General features: G+C 42.5%; 1 protein-coding gene across 4 annotated transcripts in view; it reads left to right on the top strand.

The window, feature by feature from the left end:
• The window catches only part of LY86 (lymphocyte antigen 86), a 64519-nt gene that overhangs the window by 26873 nt on the left and 19746 nt on the right, over positions 1–17900 (top strand). For all 4 annotated transcript variants that reach the window (XM_074335270.1, XM_074335271.1, XM_074335268.1 and 1 more), the window contains exons 2-3: positions 8449–8535; positions 10060–10188. In XM_074335270.1, coding sequence (XP_074191371.1) covers positions 8449–8535; positions 10060–10188 — 216 coding nt within the window. The remainder of the gene's footprint in view (positions 1–8448; positions 8536–10059; positions 10189–17900) is intronic.

The raw sequence follows: 17900 nt of genomic DNA, 5'->3' as shown, positions 1-17900 counted from the left end.
CACTTTAGTGGCATCAAGGACAGAGAAGAGGAAGGCTAATTTTGTGTTTTTGTGGTAATGAATTTCCAGCAATGGCATGTCACTGAAGCCTTATGAACCATGCTGTTTTTAGGAATCCACAATGACACTTGAATATTACCCTATGAATCACACAGGAAAATTAAAACACCCCAATCAAAATGTAGCCAAGCAAGAAGGCAAGCTTTCAGATCCATGCACAGCTAGACCTGTATCATAAACAGATTACAAGCTTCCAGAATTGGTAACCATCCAACATAAAGGAAGAAATCAAAAGCAAGCTCTTTTTGTTGTTTTGTTTTATTTGGAAACGATAGCAGAGGAATATCTGCTCCTCTTTGTCCTGAGACTAGGTTTTCAACCACACTCAGAATCTCCATCCTAAGTGCCAGAGCAAGGTCTCATTATTATGATGACAAAGGTCATGCACTAACACTGGGGTGTCCAAACTGTTTTCAACGGTTTTCACCAAGAGCCATATGCGGTAAAATACACAAACAGCCGGGCCACTCACTCGAGGTGAAGTACGTATTGCCTCACCTGGTTTATTTAAGTAAACTAAATATATTTTTGGAATTTGCTGCGGGCCAATTAAAAATGGATTGCGGGCTGCAGTTGGCCCGCGGGCCGCAGTTTGGACACCCCTGCTCTAACACCTTCTCAGAGAGCCTTCCAAGTGTGAGAGATCAATGTTAGTGGCTTCATAACTTAGGCTTCCCAAGGAATCGCCGGCACCCAGCACAGCCGGAAATGAAAGCTCAACTTCCCTTCTGCTGTCATCAAAGTGTTTGACCTTCTCTCCTTTTCATCTATGTCCCTCCAAGTGCCATTCTTGGGCACATCCACTAGAGTAGATGCTGATTATCTGAATAAAACATAGTTCCTAACTTCTCACAGGTTATACACTAGTATAATCTACGAGAGAGGCAAACTAGTCATACTTACCACACGTGTGATGATAAAGGTATGATAAAGATATGCACAGCATGCCACGGGAGACCAAAGGAAGGCCAGAGAGGAAAGTACAGATGGCATCTTGGAGAGGTATGTGGGTGAGCTGCATTGTGAAGGTACAAAAGGCCGGGGAGAGGTAACCAAAGTTTTCCTATAAGGAGATCTAAACCTCTCACAAGGCATTTACTGGAAACTGTCCAAACTGATTTTTACACTGCAGATGGAGGTAAACATGTTGTCTGAAAATAGAGAATAAAAAGCAAGAGCCATTTATGCAGCAAACACTGAATTAGCACCTGCCATTGCAGGTACATATCAGACATGATGAGAAGGGGAGGGGTAATCAAAAATATAAGAGGATATAATATAATAATATATAAAGTCCTACCCTTGAGGATCTGACATCAGTTGAGGAGTCAAGGCATTATCTTATAACATATTGAGTAACTACACAGTGTCGTCTGTCACATGCTAAATAACTCGCATAGATCGTAAGTTCATAGGATGGAGAGAAAGAAGCTGATGGGATGAGGTAACATTTCCCACAAAGGTCAGGATTTGGCTAGAAAGGAGAGAAATCACCACAGGCAATGAAGGCACAGATCAGGACGTGTCAGCCTTTGTCTCTAAAATTGTCATTGGTTCTCCGGGAAGATACTGGCTCCCCACAGAGTCACTCTGCGCTTCCACGGAACCAGGACATCCCTACGCATCATAGTCCCGGAAACTAAAATGGCTTTTTAGAACCTCTATATCCCAAGCACTCAGTATAGTTCCTGCCACTGACAGGTGCTCAAAAAATTCACTTCACAAACATGTAGAGCCACTCAGTGGCATTGGAATCTCAAGCTAGCTATTGACCATATAAGAGGAAGAGGGATTCTGAATGCACAACTGGAATTGCTGCTGAGGATTCAGGCAATATGACACCAAAGGCCCCCTGTGACGGTGAACTTCATATGTCAAACTGGCTAGGCTCTAGTGCCCAATTGTTTGGTCAAGATGTTGCTGTGAAGGCATTTGTGGATGTGATTAACATTTACAATCAGTAGACTTTGAGTAAATCTGATTATCCTCCATACTGTGGGTGGACCTCGTCCAATCAGTTGAAGGCCTTAAAAGAAAAGACTGAGGTTTCCTGAAGTAAAAGCAATTCAATCTCAACACTGCAACACAAAAACGCAGGCTGAGTTTCTGGGCTGCTGGCCTGCCCTGAAGATATCAACTCTTACCTGAATTTCCAGCCTGAGGGCCTGTCCTATAGATTTCAGGCTTATCAGCTGTAACCTCCACCCCAATCATGTTAACCAATTCCTTACAATAAATCTCTCAGATAGATAGATAGACAGACAGATAGATAGATAAGATACAGGATGTCTGACCATCAACTTCGCAAACTCATCCTAGAAAAAGTGTTGCATACCTCATTGCTGAATATCACTATGGTCACCTTTGAAGTACTCCCCTTGGGAAGCTGTGCATGGACACCTGTGCCTAGTCCACCCCTCAAAGCAATTTCTGAACTCTTTTACTGGAATGGCCATCAGAGCTGTCATCGTATTACTATTGATATCCTGAATGTCATCAAAACGTCTTCCTTTTAATATTTCCTTTATCTTCAGGTAAAGAAAGAAATCATTGGGGACCAGATCAGGTGAGTAGGGAGGGTGTTCCAATACAGTTATTTGTTTACTGGCTAAAAACTCCCTCATAGACAGTGCCGTGTGACCTGGTGCATTGTCGTGATGCAAGAGTCATGAATTGTTGGCGAAAAGTTCAGGTCGTCTAACTTTTTCATGCAGCCTTTTCAGCACTTCCAAATAGTCAGCTTAACTGTTTGTCTAGTTGGTACAAATTCATAATGAATAACCCCTCTCATATCAAAAAAGGTTAGCAACATCATTGCAACAAGTTCACGAACTTAATTGACAGACCTCGTACTATATATTCACTATGTAATACATATATATTATACATACACAATAGAATATATATAGAATATATATCTATATATATTCTATTGCTTCTGTTTCTCTGGAGAACCCTAATATACCCCCTTTTTATTAAATAACAAGAAGCCATCTAGTGCTATTTTATTAAGCAACCAGAAGTAAATAAGCTTTACTCACATTCTGCTTGCCCAAGTTTTTCTTCTCTCCATAAACTGTTAGAGTTGATCTTGCCAGTGCATCTAAGCTATACACTGATGATGGTAAGGCCTCCCCCATTCTCTATGGTCTTTTTCTACCCTCCCCAAGCTGTGCCTCTATTGGAAGCATGCTATGAAACATGCTTTGTAACATCTAATATTCCTAGAGTCAGCCTATTTTCTGCTAACAGAACATGCAGGAAGCAATACCAGCTCCTAAAGTAATGTGGGCTACAGGGAATGAATCATGGAGGTTAAGGTAGATTAGAAGGAAAATCCGTGTTCTGGACCTCAGGATGTTGTCCATCTAAGTACTGGAGGGGTGCAGGGAGCAAACAAAAGAGGGAAAAGGAAAGAGGGAGGAATAAAGGAGGGAAAGAGAGAGCGAGAGGAGAGTGGAGACAGGAGGGCGAGAGAGGGAGGGTGGGAAGGAAAGGGAGACAGATGGAAGGAGAGGAGAGAGAGGAAGAAGAGGAAGAGACAGAGAGGAGAGAAAGAGAAGGGAAGAAGGAGGCAGGAAGAGGGAAAGGGAAAGAGGAGAGAGAGGAAGACAAACTTCATGTAGCAGGAAGGACTTGGATATGAACATGGGGAAGGCTAGTGGAGGTGTGGCTGGAGGGACGTCAGCTCTTTTTTAGCCATTGTTGTGAGAATACCACCCTCCCATGGGAGCAGGAAAGCCAATGCATCACCCACTTTGCAGCAGTTTTTAAAACCTAAGCAATAGAACTGCAAGCACATGCACGTATGTGCATACAGGCACACACTCGCACACATGCACACACGCATGTGCACACAGTGCATGTAAAACTGGTAAAATCTGAATAAACACTGTAAATTATACCACTGTCCCTTTCCTAGTTTTTATATTGTATTATATGTGAGATGTTACCATGGGAGAAAGCTGGGTATCGGGTGCCTGAAGCCTCTCTTTACCTTTTTGCAACTTCCTGTGAGAATGTAATTATTTCAAAATATAAAGTTAAAAGAAAAAAAAACTGAATCGGAGCCATGAAATATAAAAATGGCACTAGCAGCATGAGAGCTGGCCCCTCCTCTGTCCCTAAAACCACCCACCCATCACCCCAGGCTGCAGGGTGCCCCATGATGCAGTGGACTCTAGCACTAATGACAAGAGGTGTGTCTGAGCCCACACCGGCGGAGCCCATTAGGCTGGTGACAGCGCCATCCTTGGTGGGGAATTGCACTTCCAGAGGCTGTGTCCTTGGGGTTTTCTTCTTACCCCTGATTCCATTTGAGACCCCAGCACTGGCTAGCAAATACCAAGGCAAGCTTGTCCTCTCCTAGACAACCACTCAGTTGTAGCCCAGCCCAGGCACGAGAGCACAGGCCACCATCAGTGTTTAAGGCACAAGAATGTTTCTAGAGCTGAGATTTGTTAAGACCCTGCATCTGCTAAGCCCCAGCTGTTTCTCTAAGTCTGTTCTACTCCATGAATGAGCCCAAAACAGCTCCAGGACACATCTAACTGTCGCTGCCCTTAAAGGCAGATGCTAAGGGCTGCTTTCCTGAAGCCTCTTCCTCAGCCCCAACAGGACTGGCTCTCAGCTCTTTAGAGGGGCCTGCCATCCATGCAGACATGTCCCAGGGCCCTGGGGCAGCAGGGCGGTTTGGGGGCACACTGGGCTCACTCACTGTAAATACCGTCTTCCCGTGGGTGGAAGCAATACATGTCCACAGGACAGACAGAAGTGGGTATAACTTAAAGGGTAAGGAAAAAATATTTTACATGAACAGATTGTATATTTCACCATGAAGCTTTCCTCAGCTTGTTTGCCACTATACAATAAAGGGTCTGGAGGAAACATTTCTCTCTGCCCTCGAAGCCTGAGAAGGTCAACTCTCATTAACCTCCCAATTTTATTCTTTGAGAAAATCCAAATTCAGATAATCCAATTAATGTGTTTTAAAAATTAGCTGAGGCAAGTGTCCAGGGGAAAGTCTCCCTCTCGCCCCCACCCCATCAGTTCTGCTATTATATAAGTACTACTTAAAAATACAATCCACTACCTTTTATTTTGGCAGGTGATTCTGAGGCAGTTGGTAATCTGTTAATTGAAAAAACAGTTCTTTAAAGCAGTGGTTCTCCACCAGGGGTGAGTTTGTCCCCCAGGTGACACTTGGTAATATCTAGGGACAATTTGGATTGTCACAACTAGAGTTGGAAGTAAAAGTGCTACTAGTATCTACTGGGTGGAGGCCAAAGAAGCCTCTTACACATACAATGCACAGGACAGCCCCCACCAAAAAAAAAAGTACATATAACCCTTATTATTCATTCAGCAAACAACTACTTGGAGCCTAGTATAATTTTAAGACATTATGCCCTGGGGTTGGAGAGCCCGCCTTGCAGCATCTAGTAGAGGAATGACAGAGATATACAAGAAAATGTAATGTAATATAGGGCATGCTAAGTGCCTGAGTGAAAATACAAATCAATAGAGGGAAGGACATGAGTTTGTGAGGGTGGGATTGGGGGACGGGAGGAACTGATGTCATTTTCCCCAAGAAAACTGCACACTTCATATTCACTCTCAAATATAAAATTTGCTCTCGAATGTAAAATTGAGATACCTGCTAGGAAAGATCACTAAAACTCTAAGCACTTTTTAAGCAATCTATCTTTTTGTTTTTATATACACATCTTCAGAGAGAATCAACCGACTGCTTTCTTTGTGACTTTGTGCCTTATTGTTTCCCTACTAATATTTTCCGGTATCAAGGAGATGTTTTCTTTCTTTCTTCTGCCCTTAGTTTATTCTAGCTCTAGCTTTAAAATATTGATAAACATACAGTATAATTCTTTAACTGCCAATTGGTTAAGCAGTACATACTTAGCCTCTTTTACCTTTCCTCAGATAGCAACTTAAATTTATTCACAGTTTCGAGGATGCATTCTCCTAAACGTCTGTTAGTCGGGCTCTCTTTTTCAATACTGATTGCCAAATACCTTATAAAAGCAATTGTCTCCATACTCCCTGCTCCGATTTTCCAAGTTGAAGGAAGACCTGGGACAGCACAAAAATGTTTATGAAGAAGTAAAACGATCATAACCGAAAATCCCTTTTTCCCCTCGGAAAAGTTAGTGACCAGATCAAAGGGGGTTTGATAAAACAATAGTACACTAGATTAGATGTGCAAGGCTGAAATTACCTAGTGATCATTTCCATGGAAGAAACCACAAACAAGTATGTATCTTCCAGGTCAGTAATGTGGGTGATAAAACTGTCTGGAACTCTATCACTGATAAATGTGAGCTCATAGCTCAGCTGAAATTGAAACCAGTTTTGAAAGAGATCTACCAGACACCGTAGGCCTACACACAAAATATTCTAGGCAATCCTACAAATCAAATAATGAACACACATTTTTGAGGCTCTACTTTGTGAGTGCCCCTGCACAATACTAGGAGAGGAGGCAATTTGTGTGTTTGTTTGTTTGCTTGTTTTTAAGGCTGGGTTTGAATCTTGACTCTGCCAGTTAATACAGCCTTTCTGAGTCTATATTTTCCCATCAATGAAATGAGGTAAATCATACCTATCTCTCAAAATCATGATTTATTGTAGCAGTCTGGGTCTGGTCAGGAAAACAGGACCATATCTGTTATTTTAACAGAGAGGATTTAATATAGGGAACTGGTTAAGCAGTTGTTAGAGAAACAAAACAGCAAAAAACGACAGTTAGGAAGCAGCTACCCTAACGGACGGAAGAGCAGAGGGCAGAGGTTGGAGCTATTAGAATCTAGAAGCTTGAAAGAAGAGTCGTACGGAACTGAGATACATACTGCCAGTGAAGGGGTGACAGCTCCTGAGGTACTGTCATCACAGGAGCTTAGGGGCCCACAGAACTGAGCCTCAGCTGATTCCGGGATGGTGCAAAAGGAGCTGAACACTGGAACCAATTGCGACCGGCAGGTTGATAGGCCATCAGCAGGTGACACTCTCAAGGATCGGCAAGTATGCAAGAAGGAGCAAGTCCCTTCTGCGCAGCCTCAGTCTCCCTCTAGCACCCTCTGGCGGATGGCAAAGGAGAAACGTGATTGCAGAGAAGCCCAGCTTCTCAAAGCAGAGTTTAGAAGGCTGGATTTGGAGTTGAGAGATGATAGCTTAATGCATGGTCCATTCATCCATTCATTTTGTGCATTTATGGAGTGCTTACTATGTGTCCGACTGTGAGGCTCTCTGCTAGACGCTGGGGAGTCTGAAGAATTAAATGGAAAACTCTTATAAAGTGCACAGCTCAGTGACTAGTGCAATACAGACCCAGCTCTACTCTGTCAGGCTCAGCGAGAAGCACAAAGGAGAAGGAAATGGACAACAAAACACCAGCCCCTGCCTTTCAGGAGTTCTGTGTTTAGATTAAGTGTGGCAGGATAAGTCAAAGAACAAAGGACAAAGTCATACAAAAACTATTTCAGACATAACTGTTTTAAGAATTCAGAGAAGCAAACGAATATTTTGGAGACTATCAAGGAAGCCATCACAAAGAAGATGGGAATGAGTGACACTTAGTATTTAGACAATGGCCCAAAGGGGTGAGACCATTAGAAATGGGAGGAGCCGCATGAGCAAACCAATCAGGGTGGGAACTTGCTGGGTGCTTACATTGCAGCCCTGATCTCAAGGGATGAAGGATGGATTTGTGATATGGAGATGGAGGATGGGGCCAGGTGAACATTTCTTGACTCTATTCTAAGGTGTAAATGAGCCATTGGACCTCTTTGAATAAGTAGAAATTATGTGTAAAAAATATTATATTTGTCCTCCTTATCATGGCTAATGCAATATCTTGCATATAGAGGAATATTTGGTGGTCGTGGGGCGTATTACATTCAATAGGATGTGATGGGATAGGATGGAATTTTAAATGGAGGCCTTAGTTTGGAAAATCTGCATATATTTGCATCTGTTTAATTATAATAATAAATACTTTGTGAAATGTTTGGTGTGATTAATGAACTATTTGAAGTCTAAGTTCAAGGAATTAAAAAATTCAACAACGATAAAAATTTTAACAAGTGACGAGGCAACTCACACATCAAGGCACTGCTCATTTCATAGACTGAGACCCTGACATCAGAGTGAACTTGACGTTGACCAACGTTGACTTTGCAGAAACTGGGAGGGGCTGTTGAAAGCCCCATGGATCTACGAAAAAAAAAAAAAAAAAAGTATTGGGTGATATGTTTGTGAGTCAATTTTAGTGGTTCATATAGAAAAAAATAATATAATTGGTGTGAATTTTGAATGTGAGTTTGCAGAGCATACAATGTACTCACAGCTAATCTGTGTTTTTCTTCTTGACAGATCCGTTACAAGATTTTGGCTTGTCTGTTGAACAGTGTTCCAAATATTTAAAACCAAATCTCAACATTAGATTTGGAATCATTCTGAGTAAGTAAAGATTATTGACATGAAATAAAACATTGCACGGCCTCTTCACACTCCCAGTTACTTGAACTGACACTAGTGGCTGCCTAAGCCACCGTTCCCCATCACTTTCTGGGATTAACTCTATTCCCTCTTCATATTCAGTTCTCTCTCTGGTTGACATCCAGATAGAGTAGAACTCTCATTTAATGCTATGCTCTTGTACTGAAAAGACTCCAGTTACTCATTTGGATGATATGAGCACCTGGAATCAGTACATCCAGCAAAGAAAGAAAATATTTGGAGCCTAAGTATTGACATCTGCTCAGGAGAGAGTTTTTGCTTAGTTATCTCAGCAACAAACAAGTCTACTACCAGCAGCATGACTTGTCTTTGTGATATTTTTTTTTCCCAAATAGCTAATACATATTCTTAAACCTTGACGCAGGCAAGACATGTAATATCTTCTTCCTTCACCCCAATCAATGAGCTAGAATGCTTCCTGTTTGTTTATTTTTATGTGGTCATGCCATTACTGTTAGTCATTATATCGCTATAGCTACTAGAGTGTCTCCTTTCTAAAACAGTTTTATCGAAACCAGAGCAGAAAGATTTAATAAACTTAGTATGTGGAATCATTCCAGAGAAATGGAAAGAACATTCCCAGAGTCCAAGAACTCTCATGCATTATTGTATTTCCAAAACCTTGCACAATATCTGGACTCTAGCAGCAGCTCAATAAATGCTTTGAGGAGAGAAACAAAGAAAGAGAAGTGGAGTGGAAGGAGGACTGCCATGTTTCCCCGAAAATAAGACCTAGCCGAAAAATCAGCTCTAATGCGTCTTTTGGAGCAAAAATTAATACAAGACCCGGTATTATATTGTATTGTATTGTATTGTATTGTATTGTATTGTATTGTATTGTATTATATTATATTAACCGGGTCTTATAGTAAAATAAGACCAGGAGTTATATTAATTTTTGCTCCAGAAGACGCATTAGAACTGATGGTCCAGCTAGGTCTTATTTTGGGGGGAAACACAGTAAGTAGAACACAAAAGGGAGGAATAGAAACCAGTTCCAGAAAGCGTCGGAAGCCAGCACTGCCAAGCACCCTGAAGCTTCCCAGGTAACTATGCTACAACAGCTGCCTAGCAACAGTGGGGGGTATGGAGGTCTGTCCAAACCCAGCGCTCTCAGGGAAGGTGTGTAATACTACGTAGCTGAGACGCTGTTGAAGCTAGACCCGCCGCCATCACATTAAGTGGCCGCGGCAGCAGGGCAGGGGAGCACAGCAGATAAATTGCCTGGCTCCAAGCAGATAAAGTATATAAAAGGACCGTGTCTCATATCCAGAGCTGTCACTGTAATCCCCTGTAGCACTGCCTAAATGCTGTTTTACCAAGAAAAGAAGAAAACTGTTCCCCATACAGCACAGACTTCTAGAAATAAAAAGTCTTTGGGCTCAAACTTTTATAAATTTTGAATGCTTTGATATACAGCAAAACCCACACTAATAGTAAAGCTGATCTTCTTTTTCCCTTTAGGAGAGGACATCAAAGAGTTGTTTCTTGACGTAAATCTCCTCACTAAAGGAGCATCCATTTTGAGTTATTCCTATGCTGTCTGTGAAGAGGATCTACCCAAGTTTTCTTTCTGCGGGAGAAGGAAAGGGGGTAAGCGCTCTGTCTTGTTCACTGTTTGCTGAGGCCCCAGAACGAAAGCTTGCCGCTGAGGTCAGGACACCCCGGCCAGAGTCGGGCTCTATGCCTCACCAGTGGACACACTTCACCTCACTTGTCAGCATAAAAGTGCTGTGTCATATGCTGTTGTATAAAAATCACCCTAAGGCCCATCCACAGGGCCTACCTTACAAGGTGGGTGTGAAAATGAAATGAAACATGCTTACGGGCTACTTTGCAAACAGATCATTGTTAGTGTTAGTGACGCACCTCACACGCACAAAACAAGGCTGGCAACAGAAAGAACCCATCGCTTCCCCAAATCCATTGAGGTTCAAAGTATTTTCAGGTTTCTCCTCAGCAATCCCTTTCTGACAAGGTCTCCTCAATATAGCAATGGCTTCTGAAAAAGAAAAAAAAAAAAAGAAGAAGCTTTCTAAATGTCAACATTTTACTGTGGTCTCTCCCATTTGAGTCATTGACTGATGGGGCATTAGGTGGCTACACTCAAAATACAGAAGCATAAAACCCATTGTATTATCTCCTCTGTCTCCAGTTCACTAATCTCCCACCCCTCCCATTCATAACTCAGAAGAGCACAGGAATCCCACTTTCGCCTGTCCCCACCTCTCCTCTCTTCTTGCCCTCAGCCAGCATCTTCACCAAAGCCCTGAGATGCCTCTGTTTATTTACCTAAACCTTGGGTCTGGTTTGTGACTGTCCTTCCCCAGAAGTTGTTCTTTTCCTCCTTCCCACAGCCTTCTTCCTGTTTCGATTGGCCAAGAAGGAGCATGCCCGTAGCATCACACCCTGGAAACACCCACTCCTCTATTCCCTTGTTCAAAGAAGCTAGAGAAAATCACCCAATTGTGCTTTCTCAATAAAGAATCTAGAGGATAGGGGGGTCCCCTTCCCATAGTAAGGGATGCAGACAAAGGAAGTTTGTCTGTAAGACAAGAAAACAGGGAATTTAAGGGAGTGAAGGGGTGGAGCTGGCGGACTTTTCAGTCTTGTGCAGGTGACCCATCTCAGCTCAGCCCTCCCTCCTCACCCTCCTCTCGGCTCCCTGAAGTGTGTAATGCATGCCTTTCTTACAACATTTGCCATGTTGGCCTGTAATTGTTTATTCCCACTTGTTATCCCCGATAGACTATCAGATGGGTAATATCATCTTTGTATTTTTATTCCAAGGATTTTGAATATACCTGATACATATGAAGTGCTAAATACAGCAAACATACAGAGAAAAAGCTAATGTTAAACATTCATTCCAGGCACTGTTCTAAAAGCTTTATATCCAGTAAGTCATTTGCTTACTACCCCAAGCTTAAGAGTTAGTACTTTTCATACTCTAACCTTATACATGCAGAAACTGAGGCACAGAAAGGTTTAGGAACTTGCACCAAGTCACAGAACTGGTGAGGGACCCATGCCTCAAACCCAGGAAGGCTGACTCCAGGGTCCATAACCTTAACCTACAAAGAATGAAGAAACAAAAGAAGCAGCAATGAAATGGATGTGTGTACATTTTGACCAGGGGTTTATTTAAAAGTCATCATTTAAAACTCTTTCTGGCCAGTGATCTGACTTTGTTTCAGTTTGGGACATTTTTTTTCCTAGTTAACCTACCATAGAATTAGTCAGTTTTTCTCTTTGAACTTTCTGGAAATATTTCTGATTAATCTGGTGCATTCCTGTATTTCCTCAGCATGGTGAACTCTTCATTAGTTGGTCTTTATTTAACCTTTTCTACTTGCCCTCAGCCATACTTGTTTCAAACGCTTCACCCCATAATCAGCCATTCTTTTCTCCCTCCCTCTCTCCCTCCTTCCCTCCCTCCCTTCCTTCCTTCTTTCCTCTTTCCCTCGTCCTTCCTTCCTTCCACATTGACCGAGTCCCTACTCTTTGCCAAGCATGCTGGGGAGCCTGAAGATGAACCAAGAATGGTTTCTACCTTCAACAACATTTACGATGGACTGGAGGAGATTTGAGATCCAGAAAACAACTCTTCCAGTTGCTATGTGTGGTGTGTGCATTAAAGAGGTACAAACAAAACGCCAAGGAAACTTGAGAGGTATAGCTCACCTCCAATAGGTTCAACCTATTGGAACACGGGAAGTCTTAGAAATTTAATACAGAATTATTTTCCTGTTTGCTTTAGGCTATTTAAAAGCCTGTTATAGGCGTTTCAGCATCGTTTACATAATTTGTTCATAGCATAATAACGCTGGCTTTCTGCAAGCATTCCTGATTGTATAGAATGTGTTGGAAGAACTCAAGGCTTCTTAAGCTGATAACCTCCAAGAAAGACTGACAACTTCAGAGGCTGTCACCCAGAGCATCTATTGTCCTACCTCCTGTCTTTTGCTTATCCTTCCAAGTTTTCCCCAAAATAAGTATTCTTGGACCCAAATGTGGAAACAGTATGCTTGGAAGTACTATCAACTGCGTAAGAAAGAACCCATGCTGAGCTTCCCTTCTATTCCTACTTCTTTTATTCCCTGGATCAAGTTTCCCTCCCTCCCTCCTGAACAATGAAAATGGCTTCCTAACCAGCTTTCCTATCTCTTTGCTGCTGCCAGGATAGTCTTCTCAAATACAGATCTGATAGCACCGCCGTCCTTCCCCAAAGAATTCCCTTTCTATAAAACAAAGTCTAAGTTCTTTAGTGATCAAACTTCATCATGGATTTGACTCTAACCTACTTCTCCAGCCACAGCATCGTTAGCAACAGCTTCACCAAATCCTCTGCCGCTTTCTGACCATACCCAGTGTTTTAACACACATGACGTTGTTCTAATGGCTCCCTTAGTCTCTAATGTGTGTTTCCTATTTGTCTTCCATCCAGACCTCACTCAAGTATCATATCTGAGAACCTTCCTCCAACCTGCAGCCAGTGAGTTGCTCCCTCTGGAAGCCTCTAGAGCATCACATTCTCACTTCTCTCAGCCAGAACTGTATTTTGTTCTATAGTTTGTGAACTATAGTTAGTGTGTGTGTGTGTGTGTGTGTGTGTGTGTGTGTGTGTGTGATATGTGTGTGTGTGTGTGTGTGGTGTGGTGTGTGTCTTGAAGGCAGACACTTCAAACTGAACTCCTTGAAGACAGGAATATTTCTTGCTCCTCTCTGTCTCTGCAGACTCTGCAGACAATGAGAGCCTGGCACAGAGTAAATGTGTAATAAATATTTGTTTTATTGAATTTGCATGTGACAGACTGAATGCAAGTACCCCCTCAAAGGTGACTCTCTAGTGATGGTTGTGCATGTCACAAAGTCACAGGTACATCAAATTCTAGCAAACGGTAAATTATCTTGGTACTCCAAGTTTAAGGAAATCTATTTTTTTCCTCTATGAGTAGTTTTATAATAGAATTAATAAAATAGAAGACATATTGTTTCCCCAGAATTAAGGTGCCCAATTCAGTTTTAGTAGCTCAAAAGGCTGATGTTTACCTTAATCAAATGCTGGGCAGCGTTTCCACTGTTTGCTTTATTGCCACGGGGTTAATAGCTGCATAGGCAGGCTGAGAAGTCACAACTTGGGAAATTGCCTGGAAATTTCATATAGCATAAAATGATCAGAAAAGTGATATACAAACACTGCATGAACAAATACTTATGTAAACCAGTAAGCCAGAGAAACTCAAACGTTAACTTCAGAGGCTTCTTGGGTTATTAAAGTTTTATAATCCACCCACCAACCTACAGCAGGAATGATTCTATTGAAAATAAGTGATTAATTGTAAGAGCAGAATTAACAGGAAAACACAGAACTGAGAACTGAAGCCAGTCCAAACCCAACCACGAGCTGCTATTGACATATGAAGCAGGAAGCAAACTCCTTCTGGGGTTTGCAGGTCTTCTGAGAAAACTTGGCGTTACTACAGGCAACCCATTATGGGGTCAGCTGCAACTGAATTGCTGGGGATTTTCCCGGCATTATGGTGCACCCCTCTGCAACTGGCTCCCCACTGGCTGTTCTCCAAGCCAGATAAAACTACTGAATGGGTCAGGCTGAGGGAGACTGTGGATAAGATGTTCTCTTTTCTTCTGCATCTTGCTCAGCTAAGGCAAGAGCACACTGGATCTGAAGACCAAGTGATGCGCTTTTGGTATTATCATTTACGGTGTGATTGGTAATTTGGGGGAAACAGCTTATATGTCCAATTATAGGGGACTAAGTAGATTATTGTTCGGCCAAAGGTACAATATGCTGTGCTTTTAAGTGGCAGAAGATTATTAAATTACATGAAAATAAACTCATAAGGATATTGTTAAGTGACAAGGAAGGTTTGTAATGCAGGGTCTCAGCTCCTGCTCCCCACACAAGAACGCAGGATATGGTGAGGCCAAAAAGGAACACCCACGGAGCCATAGGTAGGGGAGTCATACTGCTATATTCTCGATGGTGGCTGTTCGAGACACAAAAGCAAACATCCACCAGTACCCCAACATAGAGTCTTCCTGCACCCCAGTCTCACTAGGTGAGACACAGGAAGTAGGAGCAACACGATACACAATGTAATCCGCTTGCTAACCACACTTGCTAGCCGCAATCTGCTTGCTAACTGCACTTGCTAGCTGCAATCCACTGTCCACTTCTCTGCCAACCAACCAACCCCCTAGCCTAGCCATGGCAGTTATATTAGTGGCTAATTAATGGCTAACCAGCAATAGCTGATGGCCACCCAGCCACAGAGGACGGCCATCTGATTACAGCTGATGGCCATCTAATAACCGAGCAAGCACCTTCCTACATGAGGCTGAGGAAACTGCTCTCTGGGCCTCTATCCACACAAGGTTGCTATAAGATTACTGAGCACAAGTACCCTCCCATCCCCTGGCTTTCACTATGGTGAACACTGACCTAAAGCCGAGGAAAAGTTCAGATCCAGTTGCTTAGAAAAATTCTACAACTTTGCTTTAACTATGCCTTGCCAGTACTGACAAATTAGACTTGGGACAAAGAAAGGGGACTTAACACAAAGACTGACGAGAAAGGCAGTTAGCAAGGAAGAAAGAGTACCTTATAAAAAAGCCAGAGAGCGGGACTAATGGTTCCTTCTCCTCCCCACAGCTGCCATTTACAGACTGGGGGCAGAGGCCCTTCTTGCTGGAGGATCATTTCATCTCTGGTTCTCAGTTACTTCATCTCTAAAATGGGAGTAACCATAATTCTTTATTGGTAATAGTGGAAGACTAAAGAAAAGAAGTATTACATGCCTGGTGTGTTAAAAATCATGCAATGAACATGGGAATGGCATGCCTCTTTCTGCTTCCTCCCCTGTCTGAGGGAACTTGAGGCAGGTGGCGGAACAGCTGGAGTAACCCACAGCTGCTTTATCAACCTGGGCTAGGGTCTGTCATAGAAACGAGCCAGAGGTGAGGGTTCTGACTCAAAGCAACTCACCTGAAGCCAGAGGGCAGCTGGCTCAACACTGCCTACCTGCTCAGGAACCCAGGATGTCCTGCTGGTGACCGAAGAAATCTTTTCTTCTTGTCTCTTTCCATGCTGTTTGTTTTCTCACCTCAGTCTAAGATGAGCGTCTAAAGTTCTCATTTTCTGCCCCTGGCTTGACTTCTTTCTAGAATAACTAACCGTGGGAATGTCTTCTCCCTTCAGGGAAACCTGACATCTATTCACAGAGGTGTGGTCTAACCCCATGGCCCCAACCAGATTATCCCACTATCGTCTGACGTAAGGACTTTTCCCAAAGTCTGGGTTGGTCGGCAGTTAACATCACAAATGAGACACGCACAGTCCTGGCTAGCTTGGAAATGAGTTGAGTTCACCCCAGTCCCTTTCATTCTCTTCTGACTTATCAGAAGTCCACCTTGGAGTCCATTCTCAACAAGAAATGGTGTTCATTTTGTTCAACACATTTCCTAGAATATCTCATCTCAGGAAGATAAGAGTGAACTGATAAGTGAAATAGAGCAAAATATTGATGGTGGGACTTACTGTTGAAACGAAAGTGTCAATCTGGGAAGTCGGACCAAACCCATCCAGGACACTCTCCCCTCAAATAAAAAATGTAAGGTGGGGGAATTACTAAAAGGAACAGGTGGGTCATGTTTTGGCTGTCTAGAATATATTGTGCAGGGCTATGCAAAAAAGAGATTCTCAACTGGAAATGAACCTAGAGATCTGGGCAAAGACCCAGATTAAGGTTACAAATTAAATAGAATGAAGACAAGATTTTCATTGTTGATGATACAAACAAGGCACACCAACTGTTAAACTTGGCTCTGCCCAAGCCTCTATGAGTTCTAGCCAAGGTAGGTCAACCCAGGCAAAAGGCATTGGTTTCACAGCACTAAGTAATAATTGGCTTTCAAAAATGATTTGTCTTTTGTTTCATAGATTGACTTGTGGGTATCAATTATACCCACCCTCTTGCCAAAACCAACTGAAATTAAAATAAAGGCTCAGAGCAGGCAAATAACTACATTTTGTGTGTGTACACGCATACACGCACGCACATGCACTGCGCACTGGGTATATAGTATGATCATACACTAGGAGACCTGTAGGTCAAGGGCTCTTTTTTGAGCCCTTGACAACTGTGATGGACATAGATGAAACACAATGACAACCTGAGAGGACTTGATCTCATTCGTGTGTCAGAATCCAGCAGGGCCCACAAGAACTGTGGCTGCATAGGGCACCCAGGCCTGTATGTGTGCGCTAACCACTTTCCAGTTGGTAAAAATCTATTATGAAATACATACAATGGATATTGATAAAACTTCGCTTCATATAATTGTAAGCTACAGAAAATAATTAGTTGTGGACTTAGTTTTAAATGCATTTATCTGGAAATCTTGTAGTTAAAATAAATATTACCATGACACTTTCTGCAAGTTGAAGAATCCTTTAGTTGAGAAAAATAATTGCCCCCTGGTTTATCCTTTGTGTAAATCTAAACTTTCCTATTTTGTGTCTGTCCAAAGTGGGGAATACATGATAATAATATGGATTTCCATATACAACAAAATAGATCCCCTAAGAACAGTACTTAAAGTCTGATATGCCATTGCCCAAAAGGCAGAGTATCCCTGACAGCAGCTAAGGGATTCTGCTTTAACATATACAAGTAAGACAAAGGTGAAAGCACAGTGGGCGCTCTGGCTGGCTACCTGTCCTCCCTCCCTTTCATAAGTGGAGCGTTTGTTGTGTGTCCTAGTTCGTGCTGAACACATGTGTCTGGCCATCCACGAAGAATCATTAATTGCAGAGCCTTCTCAATCTCACCGTCTGTAACTATTCAAAATTCAGTCCCAACAGTTCTATCTGCATCAGCAATTCAGATTTCATCGGCTAGAGTCCTATTGCCCTAGCTATCTCTGTTTCTATGTGCTCTTTTTTTCACAGTTCTATGAAAGGGAGGAAATTTGAAAATTGCCTAGATTTAGAAAAATTGCCGTAACTGCTTTCTGAAAAATGCCTTGTAGCTTTTACTGCTCTAGTAAAAGATGGCAAAAGCCACCTTCCAGGCACATGTTTTCTTGAAGAAGCACCACCATTAATCAATCTATGCCAATGACCTGACACACCCACAGCCATGCGCCACTACCATGGGCCTCAATTTCCAGCCGTTTCACATGCACTGCGCATGCGTTAACAAATGCAAGCCCTAGGCACGCAGTCACTGACTTCTGCTGTAATAGAAGAAAAATAAACGGTTTTAACCGAGGCTTTGGTT

This window comes from Rhinolophus sinicus, linkage group LG06 (assembly GCF_036562045.2).
Source record: "Rhinolophus sinicus isolate RSC01 linkage group LG06, ASM3656204v1, whole genome shotgun sequence".
NCBI classification, from domain to species: domain Eukaryota; kingdom Metazoa; phylum Chordata; class Mammalia; order Chiroptera; family Rhinolophidae; genus Rhinolophus; species Rhinolophus sinicus.
The sequence above is the reverse complement of the archived record's forward strand: the minus strand, read 5'-3'. Positions and strand labels throughout refer to the sequence as shown.